The following is a 27,152-nucleotide window of genomic DNA, read 5'->3' as shown; positions in this document are numbered from 1 at the left end:
TTTTACCATATGACAGTCTATACTTGGGTCCAACTACAGAGCTAGAATTATTCATGCATTTGTTCAACAAGCCTTTTGTTTGAAAAATCTACTTGTGTTGCGCCTGGAAGCATCAGAGACTTTAGGGCTAGAAATATAAATAGTTTTCTCCTATAACCCCCCCCCCCACACACACACACACACTCACAACAAATGCATACATAAATCATGCATTCACAATTCTTTTTTTTTTAGAGAGAAGGAAAGGGACAGCTAAGGACAGACAGGAAAGGGAAGAGAGAAGCATCAGCTCATCATTGCAGCACTCTAGTTTGTTCAGAATGTTTTTCATACATGCCTTGACCTGTGGAGGGTGGGCTCCAGCTGAGCCAGTGACCCCTTGCTCAAGCCACCAACCTTGGGCTTCAAGCCAGCGACCATGGGGTCATGTCTGTGGTCCCATGCTCAAGCTGGTGAGCCCACGCTCAAGCTGTCAACCTCAGGGTTTTGAACCTGGGACTTCAGCGTCCCAAGTTGATGCTCTGTCCACTGTGTCATCGCCTGGTCAGGCTCACAGTGCTTGAGTACAGCAAGTTCACTACTTTCCAAGGTGCCAGCCATGGGAACATTGAAGGGGGAACGTCTGATATATTCAGACTCCCAAATCAGAGAGTTTGACATACTTAACCACAGTATATTTTGAGCTCCAGTATCTGGTTGTGATATGTTTGTTTAAGCCCAATTTTCAGTCAGATATGTATGAGAGTCCTGAGCCACCAAATGATTTTAAATATAAACATCATAACAGTACAGATTTTATTCACAAAGGAAAATAAACTACCCATTTTGGGGTGGGATTGTGTTACTATTTTTAGACCACTAAGGTGCCTTTTGTCAGGGTCTCAATCTATCTCCAAAAATGAGCACTATTTTCTATTTTAGGATTTGGAATAGGGAAATGTGAAGCTATAGCTCAAGTGCTTTTCTCTTAAACAGTTTTTCTCACTATTGAACATACCTTTCATATTTTGATATTGTAGAGGAATGAATTATATTCATTTTAAATTTAAAAAGGATATGATTTGCCTAACCATGCAATGGCACAGTGGATAGAATGCCAACCTGGAATGCTGAGGACCCAGGTTTGAAATCTTGAGATCTCCAGCTTGAGCATGGGATCATAGACATGGCCTCATGGTCGCTGGCTTGAACCCAAATTCACTGTCTTGAGCCAGGGCCACTGGCTTGGCTGGAGCACCCTGGACAAGGCATGTATGGCAAACAATCAGTGAACAACTAAAGTGCCACAACAAGAAGTTGATGCTTCTCATCTCTCTCCCTTCCTGTCTGTACCCCCCCTCTTTCTTTCTCTCTTGCTCTCTCACTAAGAAAAAACTTTTTTAAGGGTATGATTTTAATACATGAATAACTGGCAGAAAGAGAGTCCCTTTATGGCCTAGATATTGCGTGATGAGGCTAACACTTTGGTAGGATATCCCAAGTTACGAAGTGGTAATAACAACACTATAATTCTGTTGCATTAGTCATCAAAGGTTTATCTCCCACCTACACTAATTAATGCATGGTGGCAGGGGCCTCTGCTCCTTAAAGGGACTCAGGGGCATAGGCCAGAACAGGCGCCATCACCTCCTGATGCCATCATCTTGACAAGGCTCTGCAGGACTTGGCTGGAAGGGGAATTCATCAGAGAGAAAAGTCTAATGGCTCTCCAGGCTTTTACATGGGAGAATCACCTGTTAAATCTACTCATCTTTCATTGGCTAAGCCAACTGCCAACTTGTGCATTTCAAGGGGTGGGAAGTATATGCCACATACTCTCAACTGCTGGTAGGAAAGGGAATTCAGGAATCCTGGCAAGCAAGAATGATGTGTACCTCATATCTGGGTAGGAAAACCAAGTTCTCCTTTTACTCTCTTTTACTCTCATGATATTGTCACACACACAGCACCTCTGACACCAGATGTGAGGGGGGTGTTCCTACACCAGCTGGGTGTCCTACAGCTCAATTCAATTCTCGCACTATTTATGGCGAGACAGCTTCTGATCCCACAGGCTGAGGGCTCAGTCCTGCATGACTGCCTCCTCCCTACTTCAAAAACCAGTTACAAGTTCAGGTTGTCACTTGTGCTTCTGACTGACCAGCTCCTCGGGGGAACTAGATTCTATCTTTCATTGGGAGGAGTCTTAAAAATTTTGAGATGAACCACAGTTCATCTTCTGGCCAAAAGTTATTTACATTCGCCCACATGCAGAATACAGTTACCCTCCTTGAGACCTTCTCCAAAATCATAATTGTGTTTTTAGCTTATATGTTAGGCTCAGGCTCGAAGTCCAGGGTCTCGTGATCTAAACCAGGCTAGGTGTGGATGAGGCCCCCGCAGTCAATCAGAATTTCTGTGAACTGAGCAGATATTTGTGTTTGCTCTCCATACACCTGTTGTGATATGATGGACAAGTAGGAGAGCCACTGTAGACATCCATTCAAGAAGGGGAAAATAGCACACCCCAGTCTGGTTCATAGCAGTTTTGAAGTCTGTTTAGTTGCCAGTTCTTATTCGAGTTCCGCCTTATTCTTGAGGATGTTCTCCGCAGCTGTTCTCTGCAGCTCTGGTCTTGTCCTTTGGGCTCTTGGTCATGCGCTTTAAGAGATCCCTCCAGTCTGGGCGGTTGGCTCAGTAGATAGTGTCAGCCAGGCATATGGATGTCCTAGGTTTGATTGCTGGTCAGGGCACACAAGAGAAGCAGCCATTTGCTTCCCTTTCCCTTCCCTGTCCTCCATCTTTCCTCCTGCAGCCAGTGGCTCAATAGTTTCAAGCATGGGCCCCGGGCACTGGGGATAGCTTGGTTGACCCGAGTATGTCATCTTCAGGTGTTAAAAATAGCTCAGTTGATTTGAGCATGGCTCTAGACTGGGGTTGCCTGCAGGATGGATCTTGATAGGGGCACATGCAGGATTCTAACTATCCCCTCCTCTAACTTAAAGAAAAAGAGATCCTTCCAAAAGAAAACTAACTTTGCATCTGAGTGAGGTACGTTTTTTTTCTGTCTTCTTCCTACCTGAAAAGGCTTGAGGATCCAAAGGCCTCTTTTCATTCTGTTCTGCCCTGGCTCTTTCAAGACAAAGTAATTCATTAAAAAATGTCATGGGCTTCCTGAGTTTCAATTTTTAATCCACTCCGTTAGGCAAAAGTTACCCACAGATCTCTTACAGATAAGCTTTTCTCTTTGTTGGGATCCTTTTGTGTAACAAAAATTCTTGGAAGCTGTCTTGTTTAGAGAGGATGGACAAGGCAAATCCTTCAGAAACTTATAAGGCCTTATGTCTAGAAAGGCCAAGGAGGTAGCATGGTAGATCTTTCCAAGGCCCTAATGAAGGATCCTTTTTTTAAAAAAATTTTATTTTTTCTTTTCTGAAGTGAGAAATGGGGAGGCAGAGAGACAGACTCCCACATGTGCCCTGACTGGGATCCACCCAGCATGCCCACTAGGGGGTGATGCTCTGCCCATCTGAGGCATTGCTCCATTGCAACTGGAGCCATTCTAGTGCCATAGGTGGAGTCCATGAAGCCATCCTCAGCACCCGGGCTAACTTTGCTCCAGTGGAGCTTTGGCTGTGAGAGGGGAAGAGAGCGATAGAGAGGAAGGAGAGGGGGAAGGATGAAGCAGATGAGCGCCTCTCTCATATGCGCTGGCCAGGAATCGAACCTGGGACTTCTACATGCCAGGCCGACCTAATGATGGGTCTTACAGGCCACCCTGATTTGACTTTTTGTACTGAGGCCATTTTTTTAAAATTTACTTTAAATTTAATATATTTTTTTAGATTTTATTTATTCATTTTAGAGAGGAAAGGAGAGGGTCACGGAGGGAGCAGGAAACATCAACTCCCGTATGTGCCTTGACCAGACAAGCCCAGGGTTTTGAACCAGCGACCTTAGCATTCCAGGTCAAAAAATTAAAATTTATTTATTTTTATTCAGTGAGAGGAGGGGAGGCAGAGACAGACTCCTGCATGCTCCCTGACCAGGATCCACATGGCAAGCCCGCTAGGCAGCAATGTTCTTTGCATTTGGGGCATTGCTCTGTTGCTCAGTAACTGAGCTCCTCTTAGTGCCTGAGGCAGAGGCCATGGAGCCATCCTTAGTGCTGGGGCCAACTTGTTCCAGTTAAGCCATGGCTGCATGGAGAGGGGGGTGAGGTGAGAGGCAAGAGGAGGAGGGGTGGAGAAGCAAATGGGTGCTTCTCCTGTGTGCTCTGACTGGGAGTCAAACCTGGGACATCCACACGCCAGACCAATGCTCTACCACTGAGCCTAAATTTTTTATTTTAAAACTACCCTTGGAGCCTTGGCTGGACATCTCGGTTGGTTGGAGCATTGTCCCAAATCACAGAGGTTGCAGGTTTGACCACTGGTCAGGGCACATACAGGAACAGCTGGATGTTCCTGTCACTCTGTCTATCTCTCCCTGCCTCTCTCTGAAGAGAAAAAAATTGCAGTTGGCATACAGCATTATAATAGTTTCAGGTATGCCACATAGTGACTAGATTTTATGTACCTACTGAAGTGGTTACCTATGTAAGTCTAGTACCCATCAGATATCATACATAGTTGTTAAAAAGTTATTTGACTATATTCCCTATGCTGTACTTTAGATCCCCATGACTTCTGTAACAACCAATTTGCACTTATTTCCTTCCCCTTTCTCACCCATCTCCAAACCCCCTCCCATCTGGCATCCATCAATTTGTTCTCTATATTTATGAGTTTGTTTCTGTTTTGTTTATTTTATATTTTAGATTCCACAGATAAGTGAAATTATATGATATGTGTCTTTATTTTTTTATTTAGAAATTAAATTTAGCATGACCAGGTGGTGGCACAGTGGGTAGAGTGTTGGCCTGGGATGCTGAGGACCCAAGTTTGAAACCCCAAGGTTGCTGGCTTGAGAGCAGGCTCACCAGCTTGAGCTGTGGGGGTCACTGTCTTGAGTGTGGGATCATAGACATGACCCCATGGTCTTTGGTTTGAGCCCAAGGTCACTGGCTTGAACAAGGGGGACACTGGCTCAGCTGGAGTCCCTGGTCAAGGCACATATGAGAAGCAATCAGTGGACAACTAAGAAGCCACAACTATGAGTTGATGCTTCTCATCTCTCTCCCTTCCTGTCCCTCTATCCCTGTCAGTCTCTCTCTTTATCTCTCCTTCTCTTAAAAAAAAAAAAAAAGACGGCGATTAATAAGAGTACGTAGGTTTCAGGTGAACATCTCTATAGCATTTTAACTGTTGTGTTCTGTGCCCATCATTCAAGATCAAATCAGTTTTTGTCACCATATTATATGTATCCTTCCTTTGCTTTCAGGAGTTGCTGGGCGTGAGGAAAAGTGTTTTTTTTTTTTTTTAATCTAGAAAGTACTGAATGGGTTTATATATTACTTAAATTTCAAGCAAAAACTAGGTAGCTCATTCTTGACTCTCTCCTCTCTCGTTTTATTACAGACAGCTAGGAAAAGCCAGAGAGATTTGAGCCCTCTGCCCAGAAATCTTTCTAGTTAGATGATCAAGTTCATTAGGAACATTTTCTACTTTTCACATTTTTGCTGGCAACAGTTTTATAAATGCTCCCCTACTGTATAACAAAGGTCTTTTTTTCTCAGTCTTTGAGAATGAAGAAATCATTGAAATAATCATTCAATTAAATATTTTAAAAAATTTTTGAGCCCTCACCAACAGCCTCCTCGAGGCCGTCACACTCCGGTGTCTCCTTGGGGTTCTTACACCTGATCTTGATGCCAGTGCCTTGCATTTTAGGTTTTTGTGAGAGCAGCTCTCCATTTTTAGGTTCCAACTTTCTGTACTGGTTTTTATTACCAATCTGGTGACTTAAAACAATTATTTTATCATGCGTACAGATTCTATGGGTAAGGAAATTGGTAAAGGCAATTTCTTACTTGGGGCCTGTTGGGGAAACAGGTGTGTTAGTCTTGCGCGCTTGCACTTTGCATGATTAGTGCATGAGCCATGTGTCAGACGTGCTTTCCCGTAAGGGTACGGATGCTTTCCTTTGATGTGGGTTACTTGCCCACCACTGTGAGGGACTGTTTCGCTGTTCATTCTCCTGCTGCCATGAGAAACGGTTTTCCCTGCCTGTTTTCTCGTCTGCCATTGCAAGAATCTACTAACAGGAATGACCCTACCCTATCTGGCTCCACAGTTCCTCTACCATCTACCCAAATCCAATGTGAACACGCCTGGCCTCGGCCTCCGGCTTTACAGTGCCTCTTGTGCAGGTGCTCAGATACTGCTTTGGAGAGTCTTTTTCTGATTGACCAAGCTGACTGTCCAAGAATGCTCCCTCCCACGGTTGCTAGTTGGCACCAGCAGCTGCCTGGAAGTTCAGCAGCACTATTAGCCTGGTGGTTGGGGCAGTCAGACCTCTTATGTGACTCCTAGATGCCCCAAGGGTGAACATACCAAAGGAACCTGGTGGAAACTGTGTTTGTGACTTAGCCTTGGAAGTCACATAGTGCATTTCTTCTGTGTTAAGAGCAAAATGACAAGCCTGCTGGGATTCAAGGGGAGGGGAAGAGACCTAAGCTCTTGTTGGAAGAAGTATCAAAGAAATTTTGGACATGTTTTGAAACTGCTTGTACCTGGAGCTGTGTCTGGCAAAAAGAGAGCCTTACTGTGTAATGACATCCAAGAAGTAGTCATGGTCACCTGTCTTATTATATCTGCTTGTTAGTCTTTGGGCAATACAGTGTTAATTAACCCCATTAATAATGAGTTATGTTATAATGTGACTGTTTATAAAGTATTTTTGAAAAATAAGGACAAGAGCCTGACCAGGCATGGCGCAGTAGATAAAGCATCAGACTGGGACGCAGAGAACCTAGGTTCAGTGAAAACCCTGAGGTCACCAGCTTGAGCATGGGCTCATCTGGTTTGAGCACAGCTCACCAGCTTGAACCCAAGGTCTCTGGCTTGAGCAAGGGGTCATTCAGTCTGCTGTAGTCCCCCGGTCAAGGCACTTATGAGAAAGCAATCAATGAGAAACTAAGGTGCCGCAACGAAGAACTGATGCTTCTCATCTCTCTCCCTTCCTGTCTCCCTATCTGTCCCTTTCTCTGTCTCTCTCTCTCTCTCCGTCACAAAAAAAGAAAAAGAAAAAGAAGGACGAGATATTTCACATTATATACCTTTTATTCCAACTGAATTAGGAAGCTAAATATTTTTTTCCCAAAGTCATAGAGAAAGGAAAGTGTAGAATGATGTTTATGTAATTTTGGAATAGGAAGGACTTTTCTAAGCAAGATTTTTTTTTGTATTTTTTAATTAATTTTAATGGGGTGACATTGATAAATCGGGGTACATATGTTCAGAGAAAACATCTCCAGGTTATTCTGACATTTGATTATGCTGCATTCCCATCACCCAAAGTCCAGTTGTCTTCCATCACCTTAACTGGTTTTCTTTGTGCCCCTCCCCTCCCCCGACATCCCCTCCCCTACCCCTCCCACCCCCCGTAACCCCCACTCTCTTGTCCATGTCTCTGAGTCTCATTTTTATGTCCCACCTATGTATGGAATCATATAGTTCTTAGTTTTTTCTGATTTACTTATTTCGCTCAGTATAATGTTATCAAGGTCCACCCATGTTGTTGTAAATGATCCGATGTCACCATTTCTTATGGCTGAGTAGTATTCCATAGTATATATGTACCAAAGCTTTTTAATCCATTCGTCCACTGACGGACACTTGGGCTGTTTCCAGATCTTCGCTATTGTGAACAATGCTGCCATAAACATGGGGGTGCATTTCTTTTTTTCAAACAGTGCTATGGTGTTCTTGGGTTATATTCCTAAAAGTGGTATAGCTGGGTCAAAAGGCAGTTCGATTTTTAATATTTTGAGGAATCCCCATACTGTTTTCCACAGTGGCTGCACCAGTCTGCATTCCCACCAGCAGTGCAGGAGGGTTCCCTTTTCTCCACATCCTCGCCAGCACTTATTCTGTGTTGTTTTGTTGGTGAGCGCCATTCTGACTGGTGTGAGGTGATATCTCAATGTGGTTTTAATTTGCATTTCTCTAATGATTAGTGATGTTGAGCATTTCTTCATATGTATATTGGCCATCTGTATGTCCTCTTTGGAGAAATGTCTATTCATTTCTTTCACCCATTTTTTGATTGGATTGTTTGTCCTCCTGGTATTGTTTTACAAGTTCTTTATACATTTTGGTTATTAACCCCTTATCAGACGTATTGTCCAATATATTCTCCCATTGTGTAGTTTGTCTTTTTATTCTGTTCTTATTGTCTTTAGCTGCGCAAAAGCTTTTTAGTTTGATATAGTCCCATTTGTTTATCCTGTCTTTTATTCTACTTGCTCATGGAGATAAATCGTCAAATATATTGCTGCAAGAGATGTCAGAGAGCTTACTGCCTATGTTTTCTTCTAAGATGCTTATGGTTTTACAGCTTACATTTAAGTCTTTTATCCATTTTGAGTTTATTTTTGTGAATGGTGTAAGTTGGTGGTCTAATTTCATTTTTTTGCAGGTAGCTGTCCAATTTTCCCAACACCATTTGTTGAAGAGGCTTTCTTTACTCCAATGTATGCTCTTACCTCCTTTGTCAAATATCAGTTGTCCATAAAGCTGTGGGTTTATTTCTGGGTTCTCTGTTCTGTTCCATTGATCTATATGCCTGTTCTTATGCCAGTGGCAGACTGTTTTGAGTACAGTGGCCTTGTAGTATAACTTGATATCCGGAAGTGTGATACCTCCCACTTTATTCTTCCTTTTCAAGATTACTGAGGCTATTCGTGTTCTCTTTTGGTTCCATATAAATTTTTAGAATATGTGTTATATATCTTTGAAGTATGTCAATTGGTATTTTAATTGGTATTGCATTGAATTTATAAATTGCTTTGGGTAATATAGACATTTTAATGATGTTTATTCTTCCTAACCATGAGCACGGTATATGCTTCCACTTGTTTGTATCTTCCGTGATTTCTTTTATCAATGTTTAATACTTTTCCAAGTACAAGTCTTTAATCTCCCTGGTTAAATTTATTCCTAGGTACTTAATTTTTTTGGTTGCAATGGTGAGGGGATTGTTTCCTTAATTTCTCTTTCAGACAGTTCATTGTTAGTTATAAAAATGCCTCTGATTTAAAAGCCAAGAAACCACAAGAGAAAATATTTTAATATCTGTACAGGAAAAGATACCATAAATAAAGACGAAAGCCAAAAAATAAACTGGTTAAAGTGTTTGTAATATAATAGTAGACAACAAATTAGGCATGTTGTATAGGAGAAAGTAGTATCTCATAGGGCTGTTGCAAAGATTAAATGAGCTTAAAGTGCCCAAAGTAAAAACACCTAATAAATGATAGGTTCTATTTGTGCTTTTAATAAAAAACACCTAAAAATCAATTTTTTAAAAGACAGCTAACAGAAAAAGGATATGAATGAGTAATTCATGGGAAAAATATACATGGTCAATAAATGTATAGCCCCACTCTAGATTATATATAAAGAAATTTAAATTTATGAGTTTTTTCCACCTATAAGACTGTGGATGGAGGTGTCAAAAGAATTGTAATAATACTTTAGTGCTGGCAAACAAGTAGGGAAATTGACATTCTTATTTACTATTTTTTGTTCCTTTATAGGGAAGGTGTTTTTTAACCCCCTCTGGTTCCCCTCTGACTTATTTCAGGATTTTCTTTATCTTTGATTTTTTTTGTAGTCTCGAATTATATGCCTAGATGTAGATGTTTGGGTTTTTTTCTTGGCATTTATACTGTTTGATGTTCTCTGAGCTTTCTGGATCCATGGTTTGGTTTTTAACATTAATTTTGGGAAATTCTCAGTTTTTACTGCTACAAATATTTCTTCTGTCCCTTCTCTCTTCTCCTTTAGGTATTCCCATTATGTACCATATTTCCCCATGTATGAGACACTCCCATGTATAAGACACACCTTAATTTTGGGGCCTGAAATTTGAAAAAAAGTATATCACATAAAGTTATTGAACTCAAGTTTTATTCATCATAAAATTCATACAACTCCTCATCACTGTCAAAACTCCCATCCATTAGCTCAGCGGTAGTCAGCCTACTCCCTACTGCCCACTAGTGGGTGTTCCAGCTTTCATGGTGGGCGGTAGCGGAACTACCAAAGTATAAATAAAAAGATAGATTTAATTATAGTAAGTTGTTTTATAAAGATTTATTCTGCCAAACTTAGCAAAAATCCGACCTAAAGTACTTGGTAAGTGATTATTATTATATGCTTTAACTTGCTGTAACTCTGCTTTATAAATTTTATAAAGTAAAGTTACTTCCCTATTTTATAAATCACCATTACTGTGGGACCGGTGGGCAGTTAGAAAATATTTTACTACTAACAGAGATTAAAAAAAAAAAGTAGGTGGTAGGTATAAAAAGATTGACTACCCCTGCATTAGCTTGTCCTCATCTGTGTCTGATGACAAATCACTGTCTTCATATTTTGCTTCATCCTCAGTTCTATTTATGGCATTTGAAATACCACACTTCTTAAATGACTTAACAACTATCTCAATCTCAATATTATCCCAGGATCTTTTCACCCAGGTACAAACTTCTCCTATAGTTGATTTCTTCACTCTTCCTGTTGGTGTCAAATTGTCCCCAGAAGACTTCATCCATTGGTTCCATTAGTCTCTCATGGCAGCTTTGAAGGGTTTGTTAATGCTGACATCAAATGGTTGGAGCTGGGATGTCAAGCCTCCAGGTATGATGGCAAGTTTTGTTTTTTGCTCTGCAGCAATCTTTTTTGTGTTTTTTGTTATGTGTGCCCTGAACTGACCAAGCACCAATAGGACAGGTTTGCGTAAGAGCCCACCTGGTCTCCTTCTCCAAACTTTCTCAAACCAGATCTTCTTCCCATCCTGATCCATCCAACCCTTGTCATGAACGTGGACAATCACTCCTTGAGGAAAGTCTTCTTTTGACATTGTTTTGTATTTGAAAATCAGCATAGGAGGCAGCTTGGTTCTGTCGGCACAACAAGCTAGAACAACTATATAATGGCTCTTTTCATGTCCACTCTTTAGACCCCAAATTTTTTGAAAAGGGATGCGCCTTATACATGGGCTGGAGTTGGATATTTCCTTTCCCCAATTCAGTTAGGCTCTGATAACACTGGGGAACAAAATTCTTGTTGCATCCACAAAAAAATACTTGTCCTTACCTAATTTGAGTGTGCTGATCCCAAATCTGACATTAGTTTTTCTCTGTAAGCTACAGTTTTTTTGCAATTCAAGATTTTAGGTTTTCATCTTACTGTAAAATTTTCAACATTTAGTTTAACATAATGAAGTAGAATAGAATGTCTTCTTGGGCATCATCTTTGTGAAAATATAATTTATATAATGCAGTTAATACACTAATACACTAAAAGATATGATTGCATCAGAATTTGTCTACAATTTCAAAATAGAACATATTAAAACACTTATTTTAATCATAAAATTTGCATAAAACATTTAAGTTCTATTCAGGCAAAATTTTGTGTTTGTAGCTCTTGCATTTGTGTACTTGTTGATGACAATCTCATTTGATGCTCCAGCAGTAGTCTGCTCATCACTAACAGCTCCAAGATTTTTGGGAAACTTATCAAGGTGACTGTTCAGGAAGTGAATTTTAATGCTCATGTTCCATCCAATGTCGTGGAAAGCCAACAGCATCTTTTGATCCAGAAGTTCATAGTTTTCTGCTTTTTTGTTGCCAAGGAAGTTCTTTGTAACTTCCACAAAAGACTGCCATGCTGCTTTTTCCTCCTTAATTCATCTTCCTGGCAAATTCTTCGTCATGTATGAGGGTTCAAATTTGAGGTCCATCAAATACACCTGCTTTTATCTTCTCAAAAGACAAGGCAGGAAAAGCAGAAATAATATGTTGAAAGCATTCACTTTCTCTATTCAAAGCCTGACAAACTGCTTCATTAAGCCAAGTTTGATGTGAAATGGGAGATTAATGATCCTGTCTTGATTAACTACAGTTTCATTCACAATATTTTGCATCCCTACTTCCAGAGCTTCATGTTTCGGCCACTCCTTCTGTGTCCAGTGTTTCTCCTGAGCTTGGCTGTCCCACAAACACAGAAAGCAAGGATACTTTGTGAAACCTCTCTGTTGTCCTAGCAGGAAATTTACCAGGTTAAGATTCACACAAATGATCCAGTTATGCTCCTCATACTTCAGAAAGTCAAGGACAATTTTTATGTCATTCTTACTAAGTCATTCAATTCGGGTTGACTAAACTGCTGAGGGGTTCGTGACTGCTTGGCATCAGAAGAAGACCCTTCAGATTCTACAACCATTTCCTCATGCATCTTATCAAAATACACTTGATCACCATGTTCACTTTCTTCATCTTTAGAAGAAATAAAACCATTGAAAACTGGAACCGGGAGCATCTCAGAGTGTGGGATAGGTCGTATTGCTGAAGGAATATTAGGATATGCGATCATATGCTGTTTTTTCTTGCCAGTGCCCTTTGTATGGATCAGACAGAAATAACAGTCACTGCTGTGGTCCTTAGGTTCACGCCAAACCATAGGAATACCAAAAGGCATTCCTTTGCGTTTTCCTTTTGTCCTGTCACGAAGCATTTCCTCACAATTATGACACACAATATGAGGAGCCCAATTCTTGTCTTGATCACCAAGGGGAACTTGAAAATAGGCAATATATACACGTATCACAAATGATGAAATATTGCGCCTTTGACGTTGAAGTGTGTAACAGCCACATATATAACAGAAGGTGTCAGGACTATTCTTAAATTTATGCCTACTCAAAGAAGCCATGATTCAATCTTAAAACAAAATTAGAGGATGTTTTTATCAGATAATAATTTTTACACTTAAAAACAACTACAATTATGTAAAAGTGAGGTTTGTAAAACATTAATTGCCTTGAGGTTATGTTCAATCCAAGAGTGGTTGCCCTTTAACTCCAGTTTAAAAACCAATGCATGCCATTAACTGTAACAAAAATAAATTAAAATTGCATAAAAACTAGAGCATGCACCAAAAAATGGATTTCAGATTTGGAATCAGCGATGCAGAAATATATAGAAACAGTTCTAAAACCTCATGCAACAGAAAATGAAAAAAAAAAAAATTGTTCCCCAGTGTAATTCCAGCAGGTTAGGCTGTGGTTGCCTAATCTCTCCTGAGGGCACACCTTGTTAGGAAGGAATTTCAAAATGGTTCCCTTTCCCCTCCTCCTGGTGGAAGCCCAAGGGGACTTTTCTTCAGTACTCTTTGTGGGAACCTGCTGGGGCTCCTGGAGGCAAAACTCAAAAGTTTTAGTGACAGACCCCTATGACTGGTCCCAGGCAGTTTTTAGACTTGTCCACGTGTAGCCTCCAGCACTTGGTCATTTACAGTTGAGGCTTTTCTACCTAGATGATGGTTCCTGTGGTAGTTTCAGCTGGTGAGTCTCTGCTCCTGGAAACTGGGGTTCTGTATTCACCTCTCTGTCTCTCCAACCTTCGGGGCAGCAATTTGTCCTGTATTCTCGCCTCTTACGGATTTAAGAAGAATTGTTGATTTTTCACACTGTTAGGATGCAGTGATGACTTTTAAGCTCTTACATGCAGAACAAGAAACTGTTCAGTTTACTGTTGGTTGAGAGCAAATTGGCACAGTATTTATTAAAGTAGTCTTAATTATCTACTAAAACTAAGACTGTGCATGGCCCTTGACCTAGCATTTCCACCTTTGGACATGAATGAACAAAGGTGCCGGAATATTTTTTGGCAGCAGCATTTTTAATACAGAAATGAAATATGATGTTTTTGCAATGGAATGCTACCCAGTTGCCAAAAAGACATGAGGTAGCTCAATATATCCTGACATGGAAAGAAGTCCAAAACATATTGTGAAGTGAAAGGGGAAAAAAAGGGAGTTTTAAAATGGTTTGTTTAAGATTCAGTTATTGTTTAAAAATTATTTTTAGCCTGACCAGGTGGTGGTGCAGTGGATAGAGCATCGGACTGGGATGTGGAGGATCCAGGTTCGAGACCCCGAGGTTGCCAGCTTGAGCGCAGGCTCATCTGGTTTGAGCGAAGCTCACTAGCTTGGACCCAAGGTCTCTGGCTCAAGCAAGGGGTTACTCGGTCTGCTGTAGCCCCACAGTCAAGGCACATATGGGAGAGCAATCAATGAACAACTAAGGTGTTGCAACGAAAAACTGATGATTGATGCTTCTCGTCTCTCTTTGTTCTTGTCTGTCTGACCCTGTCTATCCCTCTCTCTGACTCTCTCTCTGTCTCTGTAAAAAAATAAAAAAAAATAAAAATTGTTTTTAGTAAGAGCAAAGACATGCTTAGAAAAGAAAGATGATTTTGGAAGACTATATACCAGAAAAACTGTTGGTTATCTTTAGGGGGATGGTGTTATAAGAAGGATGTTAATATATTAATGACATTTGTGTCTTCTATGATGAATATGTATTTTACAATTAGGTAAAAAAATCAAGAAAGAAAATGAGTGGGAACTGATAGAGCTAATTGGGAAAAACAGAATGTAACTGATTATTTCCATCACTTTTCCCTACATTGAGCAAAAGTGCAATAATAATCTCTGGCTCTAAATTTTAACTTACATTCTGAGAATATAGTTAAGGGTAGGCCCAAATAAATGGAAATTCTAAACGTCCTTGTGTTTCTTTTGCTCTTCAGAAGATGACAGTCATAAGATGACAAGGGTTCCAAACAGAAGTGTTTTTACCAGTGAATATTTTTTCATGTAGTTTATTTACTGTTAATTCTTTTAGTGTAAATTCTTATCAAGAAAGAATTCCCCCTCTTCAGAGAAGTAGTTTTTAAATTCCGTTTTGTCAAGATCAGTGGTTTATTGTACCCAAGAGATATTTATAAGAATTTTTTACAACATGTATCTCTCCCTTTAGAAAGCTAAGAAGTAGATTAGTGGAGCAGTAATAATTTTGAAAGCTCTTTGACTTCTGTTATAAAATATGGTTTATATCTACAATTTTCCTGCTGAAATGATATCTAAGCACCTTGTAGGATGACTGAGTATAGACTAAGATATTTGTCCTGTTAACTTCCTAATTGGACTAAATTTTATTTCCCATTTACATCCCATTTTGGGTTCCTGGACCCAGTTCTTGAGTGTGTGTTAGTGCTGGTGGTGCTGGTGGAGGAGGGGTTTCCCACACAGTTTTCAGACACCAGCAGAGCCTCTGAGAATTCAGTTCAATTCTAACACTACCTGGATACAGTTCCAGGTACCACAGGTTAAGGGCTCAGTCCTGCAAGACAGCTCCCCCAACTGCCCCCCACTTTCAAGCAGAAATCCAGGTTTTTACATGTATATATTTCTGACCAGTTATAAATCAAAGGTTTCCAAGACACCCTTTGTTCTATTAATTTGCTAGAGTGGCTTACACAACTCAGGGAACATTTGACTTACTAGATCACTAGTTTCTCATAAAAGGACATAACTAGGAACAGCTAGGTGGAGGAAGTGCATAGGGAAGGGCATGGAGAAGGGCATGGAGCTTCCATCTTCTCTCCAGGCACAGCACCCTCGCAGTACCTCCACCAACCTGGAAGCTCTCTAATCCTGTCCTTATGGGTTTATTTTTAAGAGAGAGAGAGAGAGAGAGAGAGAGAGAGAGAGAGAGAGAGAGAGAGAGAGATGGACAGACAGAAGGGGAGAGAGCTGAGAAGCATCAGTTCATAATTGTGGCACCTTAGTTGTTCATTGATTGCTTTCTCATAAGTGCCTTGGCCAGGGGTCTCCAGCTGAGCCAGTGACCTCTTGCTCAAGCCAGCGACCTTGGGCTTCAAGCCAGTGACCATGGGGTCATGACTGTGATCCCACACTCAAGCCAGCAACCCCCTGCTCAAGCTGTTGAGCCCACGGTCAAGCCAGATGAGCCTGTGCTCAAGCTGGCAACCTCGGGTTTTCAATCTGGATCCTCAATGTGCCAGGCCGATGCTCTGTCCATTGCGCCACTGCCTGGTCAGACAGACTCCTTATGGGTTTTTATGAAGGTTTCGTTACATAGCCATGACCAATTAAATCATCAGCCATTGTCCTCCCCTCTTTTATCCCTGGAAGTTGGGAGTTCGCACATAAAGTTCCAACTGGCTAATCACATGGTTGACTTTACTGGCAAACGGGCCTGTAGGAGCTTTCCAAAGTCACCTCATTATCATACTGGACATCTTTAAGCTCTCATCACTTAGGAAATTCCAAGGGTTTTAGGGGCTTGTGAGCCAGGAACCATAAACAAAAGCCAAATATATATGTTTCTTGTAAATCACAATATCATACATCTTTACATAGTTTTTTCCCTATGTATGACATGTTCTAAATGATTAATTTTATATAATGATTTGTTGTTTTACCCTCTGTGAATTTCCTAACAGAAGTTCCAGAGGGGACTTGGGTGCCAAAAAGAAAAAGAAGAAACAGAAGAGAAAAAAGGAGAAACCAAGTTCTGGAGGCACCAAGTCAGACTCTGCATCTGATTCCCAGGAGATTAAGATTCAGCAGCCTTCAAAAGTGAGAGCCCTGTTTTCTTTTAATCTGTGTGGTGGTTCATGCATATGAGAGCAGGTTTGTTCAGCTCAGCACCTAGTGGATCAGAGGTATACTTAGGGGGGTTTTGTATTTGTACTGATAGTAACCAGAGGGTACTGACAGCCTTCTTAAATCTGACATCAGCACCCAGATAACAAAGAGGTCCATGCTGTGTTTTTTGTGTCCTAGGATATCACCTGCATATTTCTCAGCAAGTTAACATATACATAGATTGTATCATAGAACAGTCTCAATGTGAGCTATTAGGGTTTTTTTGAAGTTACACTTAATATTTAATGACTTTTAGTTCAGAAGATATTCACATGTTAATTTTTCTGGGTGTCTGTCTAATTATCTGAATAGCACAACACCATCTGGCAGCAGATTTCAGCGGGAGCAGCCAAGGGTAAGTCTTACATTGACTTTGAATCAATCAGACCAGTCTTCAGTGGCCATTCTTAATTCCATTGCCAAGGGTGGGAAATAGCTCCTAATGTTTCCCCTGAAGGAACATCCCTTTTAACCAAACCAGAAGTTATCTGGATGGGCACTGTGTTGGCAGATTGGTACATTGGTGGTACAGATGGCAGGCACCCCTTTCTCTAGGACAAACCCCAGTCACCCTAGTGTTAACACAGGCTTTGTTTGCTGGATTCAGGGAAGCACAGAGCCTTCTTGATGCAAGAAACTCACAGTGAAAAGGGGTAGAATTAGAAGTATAATGAAATAGAGTTATTCTGATGGTGGCGATGTATATAATGGAAAGGGCTCAGGAGGTGGGATGGGTAACCCAGACTCAGTCCTGGCCCCATGGCTCTCCAGCTTGGCCTTTGCACAGGGTTCTGCCCCTCCTAAAGCCCAGTTCTTCATCTGCAAAGTGGGGGCGATGCTTTGTCTCCAACTCACAGGGTTGTCATGAAGTTGCAATTAGATCATTTTTATTAAATGGTTTTTATATATTATAAAGCATTCTGTCTACATGACATTTGTAACCATTATGCAAGTTCTGTGGGGTTTAACTTTTTTTCCTCCTATAATGCATGAAGTGAATCTTGCTGGTAGTGTTGTTGTTGTGCCTGTTTTATATAAGGACCAGGAATCACTGAGAAGGAAAATTACTTGCCCCGATTTTCCCCTGACTACCTTTGTGGGGAGAGAAGAAAATGGATTCTTCCTCCCTAGCTTTTCACCTGAGTTCTCAGGTAATAAATATTCTATTAACTGGATGTCATTTCCAAGGTAACTCATATAAGGCATACTATAAGCTTGCAAGATTTCCCCCCTTTCTCCACGTTGCTTCATCAGATAAATGCGGTGTCACTTATATGCAGTTGTTGCCATTTCCTTATTGCTTCTGTCATCGCCATCAGCTTCTGCCATCTCTGTACCCCTAGTGATGTTGAGCCCTTCCCTTGTTTCTGGTCACTTATAAGAAACTAGAGCCAGCCAAGGCTGGAGTAACTGTTAGCATTATATTGTAGAGAAATTCTTTTCTTTTTTTAAATTAAGAATAAGTTAAACTTGTTTTTTGGGTTTGTTTTTTTTTTGTATTTTTCTGAAGTTGGAAACAGGGAGGCAGTCAGACAGACTCCTGCATGCGCCCGACCGGGATCCGACTGGGATCCACCGGCATGCCCACCAGGGGGCGATGTTCTGCCCATCTGGGGCGTCGCTCTGCTGCAACCAGAGCCATTCTAGCGCCTGAGGCAGAGACCATAGAGCCATCCTCAGCGCCTGGGCCAACTTTGGTCCAATGGAGCCTTGGCTGCAGGAGGGGAAGAGAGAGACAGAGAGGAAGGAGAGGGGGAGGGGTGGAGAAGCAGATGGGTGTTTCTCCTATGTGCCCTGGCCGGGAATCGAACCCGGGACTCCCACACGCCGGGCTGATGCTCTACCACTGAGCCAACCAGCCAGGGCCAAGTTAAACTTGTTTTAATGTGGCTATTCTCCACTGCATTTTTTAAAACTTAGGCTCCTTTCTTTTAAGCTGATGCCAGCTCTTGGTAACACTGTAAATTATAGTGAGACCTAATTTTTAGAGAATATTCTGGTGTACACTCAAGAACCAAAATAAATTATTTGTCTAGATTCTTGTAGCTTTACAAAGTATTAAATTTGGAAAATAATTGGTTAAGAGAACAGTTGATGTACTTATATTACAAGGAGCAGATGTGAAGGAAAAGAGGCCCATCTGACATTTCCTTAGGGATTTGGAGTGGAAGCTAATGCAGGGTTGGTGTGCACTCTCACCTTTCCTAACACGAATTCATTCCTCCCCAGGTGGTGCTGCTACTGAAGGTGGACGGATAGGTTTAGGAATTTATCATAGCTGAGTGTTCCTTACTGCGTTGGTACCATGAATTTGAAATTGTGCTTGCTTGAATCTACTATAAGAAAGCATTTAAAGTAATCATATGCTATTGGGCTATAAATTAATCCCAATGGGATATAAATTTATAAATGGTGATTTCATGTAAACACTACTGGTCAACCTGTTGAGGCTAATTAGGTCAAGTAGAAAGCACTCTGAATGCCTATTCATGGAATTGGGATGCCATTGGCTCCTTTGGCACAAAGGTACTGATTCATTGTGTTACAAAATAGTTTTCATTTGATATATAAGGGTTAGGGAATTTAACCCCATAGTAGGAAAGAAGAATTACCATGACAAATTACGTGCATTCTGTAAGAATGGGTTCTACTTTTCCTTTTTAAAGGTAAATAGATACATACATGTTCAAGTGTTACCAGCTGGAATATGCGGTGCTTTTAGTTCCTGTTTGAGGTGTAGGTTTCCTAACAGGTTGTGTCTCTTGGGGGTCCAATGTAAATTTCACTTTGCTGGAAACCAGTTACTTTTATTTTGGAGGTTCAAAAGATGCAAATGAGAAATTTAAAAATGCACTAGACTTTTTAGAGCAGCAGAAGTATTTTGTTAAATTAGTATTTGTAATTAAGATAAGACCCTTATGATTTAGACTTCAATCAAAATATAAGATAAACAGCTTACAAAAAATGGTAATGGTTCTGGGTGATATTCCAGGGGATTTGTGAGAGTGTGAGGGGGAAGAGAGAGAGAGAGAAAGAGAGAGAAAAACATCAACTGGGTCCTTGTTGGAAGGTTTGTTTCTGGAGGGGTGTCAGGGTTAGGAGAGGGCAGGGTGTGGTCCAGAAGGAAGGCATCCTTCAAGATATCCTTTCCTGATTCATTTCCCAGCTCACAACTAAATTCAGATTTCTTTCTTCCTTCTTCTTCTTGATGAACTAAAATTTCCCTTGTCTGCCTGGTTTCATTCTGGAAGTTATTTCCTTTGTCCCCATGTTGCTGCTGTAGAGCATTAACCCTAACAATGAAACCAAGGCTAGTGGCTGGCTGGCTGCCCTATGACAGTAATGCATGCATTGCATGTCACTACTTTTTGCTGCTCCGCTCAGATGAGTACTGGTGAAGACCATTTGCAGATGGGTGGGAAACTAAAGCGAAGTGTAGTTCAATTTACTTTAGATTTCCCAAACTGTCAGGGCCCCAGTAAAACTGTAGAGCTATGGTTATCTTTAACATAACATGTTTGCTTGTATTTTCATGTTCGTATACATGAGCCCAGGGCCCTGACCGGCTTAGAGGAGGACTGTTTTGTTTTTTGGTGTTGTAGTCTCCAAGGCAGATGCATGTGTCTCTGCCCCAAGCTTTGGAACAATGGCAGTTTCCTCATAGCCTGTGTCTGTGTGTCTTTGCTGTTGTAGAATCCTGCCATTCCCATGCAGAAGTTGCAGGATATCCAGAGAGCAATGGAGCTGTTATCGGCCTGCCAGGGCCCCGCCAGGAACATCGATGAGGCTGCCAAACACAGATACCAGTTTTGGGACACACAGCCGGTACCCAAACTAAGTAAGCTTTTCTGCCCCCTCCCGAAACAAAGCTGGTTTAACAACAAACAAAAAACACAAAAGAGGCTTTACTTCACTAATTTAACTTGTTTTATTTCACAGAAATTTACACAAAAGTAATAATTTTCTAATTAAAATATATATTTTTGGCAGTGATGTTGCCTTTCAGTAACAGCAATTATAATCTAATTTCTATCCCTATAAGAAAACAATCCAGTTTTCCTTCACTTGAAACATTAGCATATTAAAAGTACCTATAGGCCCTGGCCGGTTGGCTCAGTGGTAGAGCGTCAGCCTGGCGTGCGGAAGTCCCGGGTTCGATTCCTGGACAGGGTACACAGGAGAGGCGCCCATCTGCTTCTCCACCCCTCCCCCTCTCCCCCTCTCCTTCCTCTCCGTCTCTCTCTTCCCCTCCCGCAGCCAAGGCTCCATTGGAGCAAAAGATGGCCCAGGCACTGGGGATGGCTCCTTGGCCTCTGCCCCAGGCGCTGGTGTGGCTCTGGTCACGGCAGAGTGACGCCCTGGATGGGCAGAGCATCGCCCCCTGGTGGGCAGAGCATCGCCCCTGGTGGGCGTGCCAGGTGGATCCCGGTTGGGCGCATGCGGGCGTCTGTCTGACTGCCTCCCTGTTTCCAGCTTCAGCTTCAGAAAAATACCAAAAAAAAAAAAAAAAAGTACCTATAAAAGGAGTCTCCTCAACCCCCTATTTTTTGGTATTGAGCTTCATGGAGCTATTTTTCCTACACATAAATTTTTAGCAGTCACACATCTCAGTTCAAAAGATGGAAAATTTGACCTATCGAATCTTACTGAAATGAAAATTCTTTGCACTGCTTAACAATAAGACTCTGAACACTCAGCAGTGGTGTTGATTATAACCAATGTGATAATATTCCAGTATAATAAGGGAATTGGGACCCCTCGTGAAGGACTTCATAAGGGCTCTGGGTCACATTAGAACCTTTATAATAGGGCTCTCTCCTCAGCGCTATACCCACTCCATGATATTTCACTTAGACTTTTAGCACTTAAGTTTCCATAAACACCATTTAATTGTTCCTCTCACATATGCAAACAAAGATTATTTAAATGCCATATTAATATTAATAAATGTGTTATAAGCTAAACCTGCTGTTTCTTTTAATGTTTGAGTGACAATAGATTATTATATAATTTCTATATTATTCTTTCTTGTTTGTTTGGGTTCCAGATTCTTTGTATTATAAAGGCTTACTTGACATCCAGAACTCTTAATAGCCCCATTATGTTACAAATAATTGGTTTGTATAAATTAAGGAACAATCCTTTTTTCTGTGCCTTCAAATAATTGTTCTCAAACTTCTGAAGTTCGCATTTATCTCTCACCCACGCCCACCACAAGCAGCTTCAAGAGCATGAGCTTCAGAATATGAAAGAAAGAAGAAAGAAAATTTTCTCCCTCTCTTTTCTTTCAGGCTCTGGAAGTGTATGTGGTAATAGAGAAAGACACTCTAGAATGAATTTACAGGATTGTAAATGACTGAATTGAGTGACCTTTAGCTAAAAGGATGTGTATATTGATCTGAATGTATGTGTTTAGCTGAATGGTGCTTGGCCAGCTGTTGGTGGCTTTTAGGTCACTGTCTTGAGGAGAAGAAAGCCTCCTCCAGGGCACCTAACCCCAGCACACCTCTTTGGGAGGATAGCCTGGGTGCTCACCACATTTTGGCCTCTTCCCTAAATCCTTGTAGGACTCTCTAGTTCTAGAGTCCGTGGTACTGAAGAGAGAGCCTGAGGTGTAGGGGAGAGCGTGTGAACATCGGGGAGACAGTGCCTCTCTGTTTCTCTATAGAGGTAAGACCTGGTTCAGTCTTCACACAGTCAGCTGTTTGCAGCTACTTGAATGGGATGGTCCCCTGATGCTGTGTGGATAGCTAAGCCCTAAGCAACGGTCTGCAAGGACTCTAAGGGAGCAGCTGGGAATATGGCCACTTGGGCTGACTTGAGGAAGCCTCAAGTATTCCTTTGGAGGTGCACTGGGACAGTGGAGATAAGATGCATGCAACAAAGTCAGGGATTGGAAAGAAGAAAAAGGAAACCCCTTGGAGCTGATCCAAACCCTGTGACTTCCTCCTGTCAAAGGGTCTGTGGTGGTAAGAACCTGTACCTGAGGGTCATTTGTAGTCAGCAGACAGTAGGGTTTCCCTCCTTGGTTTTATTTGTTTGCTTGTTTTCTGTATTAAGGTACCACTGACCTACAGCATTCTATTAGTTTCAGGTGTATAACAATGATTCAGTATATATCTATTGCAAAATGATTACCACAGTAAGTAGTCTAGTTAACATCCTCACCACACATAGCTACAGAATTTGTAATGAGAACTTTCAAGAGTTATTCTCATAGCAACTTTCAGAAGTGCAATATGGTACTGTTAATTACAGTCACCATGCTTTATATTACAGGACTAATTTATCTTATAACTATAAGTTTGTACCTTTTGAACTTCTTCACCCACTTCCCCAACCCTCTACCTCCTGCCTCTGATGGCCACCAGTCTCTTTTCTGTATTGATGAGTTCTTTCTTCTTTTTCTATTTTTTTAAGATTCCACATGTAAATGAGATCGTATTGTACTTGTCTTTAATGACTTATTTCACTTAGCATAATGCCCTCAAGGTCCACCCAAGTTGTCCAGATGGCGTGAGTTCCTTCTTTATTTTATGGCTGAATTATACATAGCAGATATTTGTTGAGTGTTATTAAGTGCCAGGCACTGGGGTACGGTAGTGGGGAAACTGGTGTGAAAGTAGGAGAAGTGGTGGCTGGTGGAGGTCGAAGGGGAGGACATGCTCCAGGCAGGAAGGCACGTCAGTCAGGGAAAGGTGCTGTGTGAGAGCCGTGCATACATGTATATCTGAAAGAAACTGCAGGGCCAGCCCTGGGAGAGCACGGGGAGGGCCTCACCAGAGCTCTGCGCTGGGGCCAGCCGAAGGGCAGTCGTTGTGGTAAGCCTGGGGAGCTGGGCGGAGTGGGTGTGCCCAGGGTGGCCAGGCAGCGGCATGGTCAGGAGGCTGGGTTTTATCCCAGCTACAGGGAGTTTGCAGAGAAGAAATTGGAAAAGGGCACCTTTGTGGAAATTGCTAGAGACATTGATGACTTGAACTGGAGTGCCAGCAATCCAGGTGGAGAGACATAAACAGTCCTGAAATTAATTTTAGAATTTTCTAGAAGGGGTTATAGGTGTCTGCAAGCCCTTTCCTTCCTTCCCCACCCCCCAGTTTGTTGACTTGCAGAATATAAAGGGAACATCTCTGTCAGCAAACCTTCATTGTCTCCCACAGAGCTGTACAGTTAACCTGTAATCTCAGGATTGAGACTGAGAAGTTACTATTGTTTGATTATGCACTTTGTCCTTGCATGAGAGATGATTTCTCCTTTTAGCGGTGAAATAAGTTACTCCCCACCACCACCACCTAGCCACCCTTTTCCACTCTAGAGCTAGCTGAAATAACAGTACATTTTTAAAAGATTATAGTAAACCCAAGGACCCTCAGTTTGATTTTATTTTATGTAATGGACCATTTTGGATCATCAGAATACTTTGTAATCAAATGGTCTCCCTTTCTGTTGTCTTTTCTCTCCCTCTCTAGATGAAGTGATAACATCTCACGGTGCAATTGAAGCAGACAAAGACAACGTGCGTCAGGAACCGTATTCCTTGCCACAGGGTTTTATGTGGGACACTTTAGATTTGGGTAATGCCGAAGTGGTGAGTAAAACTCTTAAATCCATCACCTGTGCTCACATGATTGCTTCTCAGTTGGTCTGAGCACCATAGACAAGACACCTGTTTGATCTTGTAGCTCAAGGAGTTGTACACCTTGTTAAACGAGAATTACGTAGAGGATGATGATAACATGTTTCGGTTTGACTATTCGCCTGAGTTCCTGCTATGGTGAGTCTCACTGGTCCCACGGGCCATGGTGTGGCGGTGGGGTGGCACATCTGTCTGTCCGTGTTTTCTTGCACTCTAACCAGAGCCTGTTTTCCTTGCATACATTGTCTTCAGGGCTTTGCGTCCCCCGGGCTGGCTTCTTCAGTGGCACTGTGGAGTCAGAGTGTCTTCAAACAAGAAACTGGTAGGGTTTATAAGTGCCATCCCAGCCAACATTCGGATTTATGACAGGTACATATTGAGCTTGCCTATGGCAGTGTTGATGTGTTGCTTTTTTAAGAACTGCAATTAAAACGGGCTTTTAAAAGTGACTTAATGCAGGCTGCTGATAGGGGGGAGGTTGTTCGGGAAGTAAGGGTATATGGAAACTGTACTTTGCTCAGTTTTGCTCTAAACTTAAAACTGCTCTACAAAATAAAGCTTGTTAAGTTTTTCAAGCATTGGTCTGTGAACCACAGAACAGGGCAGCTCTCCCTCCTTCTCCCTCTGCCTCTCAGTCTCATCTGTTTTGTGTACATATATACCTATGTATGTATGTAGCGGAATAAACAAAGCTGTAAATAGGTATTTCAGATATATTTCTGGGAAAGGTTATTTTAAAAAGTTGTAGGAGAGATTGTTTGTTTTTTGAGAGAGGCAGGGAGAAATTCACTGGAACATTGATTGAGCTGCTCCTGTATGTGCCCTGACCAGGAATCAAACTGGCCACCTCTACACTCAGTTGATGCTCCAACCAGCTGTGCTACCTGGCCAGGGCTTATTTATTTATTTACTTATTTTTAGAGACCGAGAGAGGGAAAGGGGAAGGTAAGTATTCATTTTTTGTTCTACCAGTCAGGCATTCATTGATTGCTTCCCATGTGCACCCTGACCATGGCTTGAACCCACAACCTTGTTCAGGACAATGCTCTCACCTGACTGAGCTAACTGTCCAGGGATTTAGGAGAGATTTAAAAAATATCTTTCCAGCCTGACCAGGCAGTGGTGCAGTGCATAGAGCGTCACACTTGGATGCCGAGGACCCAGATTCGAGACCCCGAGGTTGCCAGCTTGAGCACGGGCTCATCTGGTTTGAGCAAAAGCTCACCAGCTTAGACCCAAGGTCGCTGGCTCCAGCAAGGGGTTACTCAGTCTGCTGAAGGCCCGCGGTCAAGGCACATAAGAGGGGGTAATCAATGAACAACTAAGGTGTTGCAATGTGCAATGAAAAACTAATGATTGATGCTTCTCATCTCTCCGTTTCTGTCTGTCCCTGTCTATCCCTCTCTCTGACTCTCTTTCTGTCTCTGTTAAAAAAAAAAAAAATCTTTCCATTTCATAGGATAAAAGTGCGATGCATTTTTGCTCTGGGTATTCCGTCAAGAAAGTCAAAGACCCAGCTGTGAAAGTCAGAGATCTAATGCATAATATAGATAGATCTGTTTAGCTTTTAATATATTAGGTTATTTACTGCTAAAAGACATTTACTCCTAAGGAATATTATGTGCTGAATGCAATGCCTGTGTACCTGAACCAGAGCAGGGAATGGGCTTTGAAGCTGTAGAAGGTTTATTATGGTTCAAAGCAGCACCGCTCAGGGTCCTGGGGATTGTATTGTATCCAAAGTAACATCTTATCAGATTCTGCATCTGGTGACCCAGTTACTGCCATATTTGTATACATTACAGGTTTGGGGCACCTTGGATCCAGTTTCTAAACTAAAAACTTACAAAAAACCAAAGTCCTAAAATTTATTTAGAATAAGGGGTTTGCATCTCCTTTAGAGTTATAATCTTTTTGTAGGGTTGTATGAGAAATAGTGTACTGATGTGAATTTGTGAAATGTCTAGATGATGGAATATTTTTCTTAAATATTGTGTTTAAGGGGGTCTTTCAGTTCCTTATTCTTTGAAATTTTATGGGTGTCATCTTTTTTTTTCCTTAGCAAGAGAGAAAAAGACAGGAAGGGAGAGAGATGAGAAGCATCAACTTATAGTTGTGGTACTTTAGTTATTAACTGATTGCTTCTCATACATGCCTTGACCAGGGGTGGGGGGTTCCAGCTGAGCCAGTGACCCCTTGCTTGAGCCGTAACCTTTGGCTCAAGCCAGCGACCATGGGGTCATGTCTGTGATCCCATGCTCAAGCCGGCAACCCCATGCTCAAGCTGGTGAGTTTGCACTCAAGCTGGATGAGCCCATGCTTAAGCCAGCCACCTCAGGGTTTTGAACCTAAGATCTCAGCATCCCAGGTCAACGCATTATCTACTGCTGTGCCACCACCAGTCAGGAGGGTGTCATTCCATTTTGAATAATGTTTTCATCTTATGTTTGCTCTGATTTTTGACATCTTTATTTCTTAGTGTGAAGAAGATGGTTGAAATCAACTTTCTGTGTGTTCATAAAAAATTGAGATCCAAACGGGTAGCCCCAGTGTTAATTCGAGAAATAACTAGAAGAGTGAACCTGGAAGGGATTTTCCAGGCCGTTTATACTGCTGGTGTGGTTCTTCCTAAGCCAGTGGCCACATGCAGGTAATAGCCACACCCTTACCTTGCATCTTACCTGTCCTGAAGCATTGAGCCTTCTTGCCCTGTTGCTTAGAAGTACCGTATTTCCTCATATAAGATGCTCCCATGTATAAGACGCACCTTAATTTGGGGGCCTGAAGTTTGACAAAAAATGTATTATATGAAGTTATTGAACTCAAGTTTTATTCTTCATAAAATTCATACA

The 27,152-nt window shown here is 41.6% G+C and overlaps 1 protein-coding gene across 3 annotated transcripts in view; it reads left to right on the top strand.

Moving 5' to 3' along the window:
• The window catches only part of NMT2 (N-myristoyltransferase 2), an 89,756-nt gene that overhangs the window by 35,977 nt on the left and 26,627 nt on the right, over nt 1-27,152 (top strand). The window contains exons 1-8 of one of the 3 annotated variants that reach the window (XM_066386653.1): nt 10,639-10,784; nt 16,463-16,598; nt 16,980-17,022; nt 20,361-20,505; nt 24,134-24,252; nt 24,347-24,438; nt 24,553-24,669; nt 26,780-26,950. In XM_066386653.1, coding sequence (XP_066242750.1) covers nt 10,718-10,784; nt 16,463-16,598; nt 16,980-17,022; nt 20,361-20,505; nt 24,134-24,252; nt 24,347-24,438; nt 24,553-24,669; nt 26,780-26,950 — 890 coding nt within the window. In that variant the 5' untranslated portion in view covers nt 10,639-10,717. Of the gene's footprint in view, nt 1-10,638; nt 10,785-16,462; nt 16,599-16,979; nt 17,023-20,360; nt 20,506-24,133; nt 24,253-24,346; nt 24,439-24,552; nt 24,670-26,779; nt 26,951-27,152 lie in introns of those variants that run through there. The other 2 variants (XM_066386654.1, XM_066386652.1) reach the window with 2 other exon arrangements.

The sequence above is a fragment of the Saccopteryx leptura genome, chromosome 5, assembly GCF_036850995.1.
Source record: "Saccopteryx leptura isolate mSacLep1 chromosome 5, mSacLep1_pri_phased_curated, whole genome shotgun sequence".
NCBI lineage: Eukaryota > Metazoa > Chordata > Mammalia > Chiroptera > Emballonuridae > Saccopteryx > Saccopteryx leptura.
The sequence above is the reverse complement of the archived record's forward strand: the minus strand, read 5'-3'. Positions and strand labels throughout refer to the sequence as shown.